The 4380-nt window shown below is 29.6% G+C and overlaps 1 protein-coding gene across 1 annotated transcript; it reads right to left on the bottom strand.

Annotated features, from left to right (window-relative positions):
- Nucleotides 1–1713: 1713 nt before the first annotated feature.
- Nucleotides 1714–2940, bottom strand: LOC112594278 (piggyBac transposable element-derived protein 3-like). Its single transcript, XM_025338981.1, has one exon. It carries the CDS (start codon nucleotides 2938–2940, stop codon nucleotides 1714–1716), a length of 1227 nt encoding a protein of 408 aa, XP_025194766.1.
- Between the last annotated feature and the right edge of the window lie 1440 nt (nucleotides 2941–4380).

Here is a 4380-nt window from a genome sequence, read left to right on the forward strand (position 1 = left end):
GTGATATAGTAGGTGTTTGAAATGGACTGGAAAAATCAGTATTTTGAGATGACTGGAATATGGAATTGACTTCACTTATTTCATCTAAATATGAGTAGTTTAAAAATAAAAATGATAAAAATATAAAATATTTATAATTGAACATACCATTATCAGTAGGAATATCAACATCAAACAAATCGGGAAACAATTCATTACCATCATCACCATCATTGAAATTAGTAAAATCAATTAAAAGTTGGTCTAATTCAGATGTAGGAAAACTATTTTCTTCTTCTTCATAATCATCACCAGATAGAGATGATAAATCTGAGTCTCGGCCGTTACCAAGCAATTCCAAAATATCAAAATCATGGAGTTGTTTTCGTGACATTATATATAAATACCTAAATTATTTCATATTACATAAACACAATATTAAAATTATTTTTATGTATGTAGTAAATTTGAATCTATAAAATACTTACGTTAAACAAAATGAAATTCAAACTACGCAGTAACGACTGTAGACTAACGTCCGACGAACGGAAAATGAGACGAATAACAACTGTTTTTCAGTGATGTAAAACGTAAATATTAGTTGATAGAATTACGACATTACGCCCAATTGCCATTCTAACGGCATAACATTTAAGGTACGATAAAACGATAACGATTAATATTAACAATTATATTACTTTATAATAGAGATGGGATTTTCAACTCATTTACATGAGTCAGTTCACTTGACTCAGTTCACTCAAATGAGTTGACTCGGGGAGTCAACTCGGTGAATCAACTCCCAATTTCCATTGACTCCCATTAACTCCTAGTTATCAGTTCATTAAATTAAACAACTCTCGTAAGACAATTCGTTTAAGAGTTACTTCAGAGTATTAGATCATCTATCACTAAATATATGAACTATTGATTTATAAAAATGTATGAAGACCTTATTTTATTAATTAATTTTAATTTACTAAATTGTTTTTGTTGTTTAATGCAATACAATAATATGTCATTACCAAACTGAAACGTCCTTACAAATTCCATCTAATGAACATGCAATTCGTCCTCAAAGTTTTAGATTTGTGAATAATCCCATTACTCAATATTTATCTAAGCCTCTTGGTGCATCACGCCGTAAAGTTATAGATCAACAAGTTCTGAAAATGATTGTGAAAGAGTACTATCCCTTCAGTATTGTTGAAGATAGAGAATTTGTACAACTTTTAAATTTGTTAAATCCCGGCTATACTCTTCCATCGAGAAAAACGTTGTCGAAATCATTATTACCTATAATGTATAATGAAATACATGATAAAGTGAAACAAGACATAAAAGACTATGCAAAATATGTAAGCATTACCACCGATAGTTGGACTTCTATTCAAAATGAAAATTATATTGCTGTCACATGCCATTTTATTAATAATGAATGTGATTTAAAACCTTTGAAAAATATAAAATTAATACACTCTTTATCTGTGCTTTTTAACAATAAAAATTGTATAACAAATCATAAAATTACAATCTTTTTTGTAAAATAATAATAATATCCTTTAACAAATATAACAATAAAAATAGTTTACCAAATCACAAAATTACAGTCTCTTTTGTATAATAATTATAATAATAATAACAATATCCTTCATCAAATATATAATAATATTTAGGTATAGTATAACAAGTAATAACATATCTTATTTGTTAACATGAAAATCTTTAAAACAATTACTTTTTTTTGTCCAGACAAAGATGGACATTGCACTTTAAACAATATACGTGGGTTCTTCGTCCTTCGCACTTTTTGTTTTTACATTTTGTGGCATATTTCCTATCATCGAATTCTGGTAGATGGTCAATAGTATCTGTTCTAACTGCATCTGTGGGTCTTTGAGAGTCTACTTTTGGTATTTTATACGTTTGAGATGGTTCATTTACTGATTCGTTTGATGGGGTTGACAACGGACGTCCTTTACGTTTTAGTGTTATTGGCTTTTCGAAAGTTATTAAATCTTTCGCTAAATTTATTCTAAAATGTAATAAATCTAATACATTTTTTTTAGGGATATTTAACTGCTCAGCCTCTTTGGTATATTGAATCCAACTGTTTGTAATGGCAATATCGAATGCATGCATAGCCATTCGTAATGTCCATTTTCGCGATCTAATTAAAATACGATAGTAACTGATCAACTGATCCATTTTGTCAACACCGCCCATTGATTCATTATATTTTCTCACAATTTCTGGTCTTTCGATTTCTACATATGCCTTTTTCTTTTTGTCCCAACGCTCAACTTTGTCAACATCCCCAGATGTTACGTAATTAAAACCAAGAGTAACTGCTTTATTATCAAACCATTTTACAAGTCCTATATTACAATGATTCATATCTGTGGTAACTTCAAATGCAGTGCCTCTACCCATTTTCCGCATTTGTTTGTCACTTAAAAATGGTGGTTGTGCAAACCAATTTGATCTAATTGTACCAACCGCGTAAATGTTCAACTGTTGCAATCTCTCAAATAATCCAAATGACGAAAAATAATTATCAAAATACAAAAAATGGCGGTTCGGAGGAACATTTTGTGTTAAATGTAACACAACACTACCACCAGAGCCTACCGATTTTACCAAGTTACTGTCTAATTCTGAATATTCCTGAAATAGCATAAAATTATAAGCCATTCCACTCTTACCTCCGCACAATAAAAAAATGTTGACCCCCCATTTAATAGGCTTTCCTTTCATATATTGTTTGATCGAGAGTTGGCCTTTGAAAGGAACCATCTGTTCATCAACACAAAGGTCCTGTTCTAAAGGTAGGCTATTACATTTTTTTAACACTGCATCAAATAATGGTCTCACTTTGATGAATTTATCTTTATTTTCTTTACTTATACTGTTGTTGTCAATTATATGAAAATTAGTTCGTAAAGCGAAAAAACGTGTCATATTACGTGCAATAATATTAATTTGAAAATTGTCTTTCCAATATAAACGTACTCGAGGATATTTTAAAGAGCCCATAATAATATGAATACCAATAAATATTTTCATTTCTTTTATATTTGTTGGTTTGAATCTCGAAATTTGTTTAGAAACTGCGTACAAATTTGTGAAAAAAGCCATTTTTTCAAAAATGTCATTATCAAAATATTCATTAAAGTATTCTAATGGAGATCTTAGTAAAATAGGATATATAGGTTGATCTAAGTTTTCCAAATGCAGACGTGGTTGGGCAAAAGGTTTTCGTGCCCAACGAACATCACATTTTTTAGTCGTTTCAAAAGTCTTACCAGCAATATTATATTCTTTTTCATTTTCAAAATTACCATCGTTATTTTCAAATTCATTTAAAAGTTCAGTGAGTTCTGCTTCAGGAAAAAAGTCTTCAGATTCATCACCACTATCTAATTCCCCAATATCTGATACATTTCCGTCACCTAATAAAGCTAATATGTCTTCCTCACGAAGCATTTTATACTGTTTATATAAAAAGTTTTTTTTTTTTACAAATAAGTGTTGAAATAACGCAAGAAAATGTAAACAATTGACAAAATTTACATTCTAACGTGTAAGTATAATAAATTATACTACATAATATCGTTGTACACACAATCGGAATATTAATTCTTATCATCATGATAACAAATTGGCGCGGCGAAAAGACCGCTAACGTGATACGAAGACCCAGAGTACACTATTACCCATATGTTTTCTAATATAAAATAAAAAATATTCATCTCAAAGAGGTTATATAAATTAGAAAACATTCGTTACCATCTTTTCTCATAGGAAAAAAAAAAGATCAATCAACAATGCGATCTAACGGAGTAAAAATCAACTGTTATTTTAAAATCTATTATCAATTTTTCGATTCAGGAAATTATTTCGATTTTTGATTATAAAATAAGTAGAATTACGTATACATCGTTCTTATCATTTTTATTAAAATGTTCATGTTTTTTTCATTTAGAAACAATTATCATTACGCGGAAAACCAAATCGTTTATAATAATAATTTACTGAATTTGAGTACACTATAATTGCTCTGCTGCTGTATGGGCTAGTAGGATATGATAGTAATAAAAAGCAGGTAAATAATATTAAATTACCTGACAGTAACTTTTTATAGCTAAACATTGCGATCTAACGTACGGCAATTAGAAGGTGCACTTAATAGTATTGTATGAACATAATTTCACTCATAGATCTATTACACCATTTGGTTACGTGAAGCACTTCACGTATATTAACGTACAAGAAAACTTGTACTATCGATAATATTCAAAAAGTAGCAGAACATAAAATTAAAGTTTCAGACTTTACTATCTGAAGACGCTCTCTCGTTCGCTAGCGCGCCCTCGACAAATAGCTAGCAATACGTAACTG

Source organism: Melanaphis sacchari, unplaced genomic scaffold, assembly GCF_002803265.2.
Source record: "Melanaphis sacchari strain LSU unplaced genomic scaffold, SCAv2.0 Contig227_pilon_pilon, whole genome shotgun sequence".
Taxonomy (NCBI): domain Eukaryota; kingdom Metazoa; phylum Arthropoda; class Insecta; order Hemiptera; family Aphididae; genus Melanaphis; species Melanaphis sacchari.

Coding starts and splice junctions, on each gene's coding strand:
- LOC112594278 (XM_025338981.1), bottom strand. CDS start 2,940: ATGACACGTTTTTTCGCTTTACGAACTAATTTTCATATAATTGACAAC.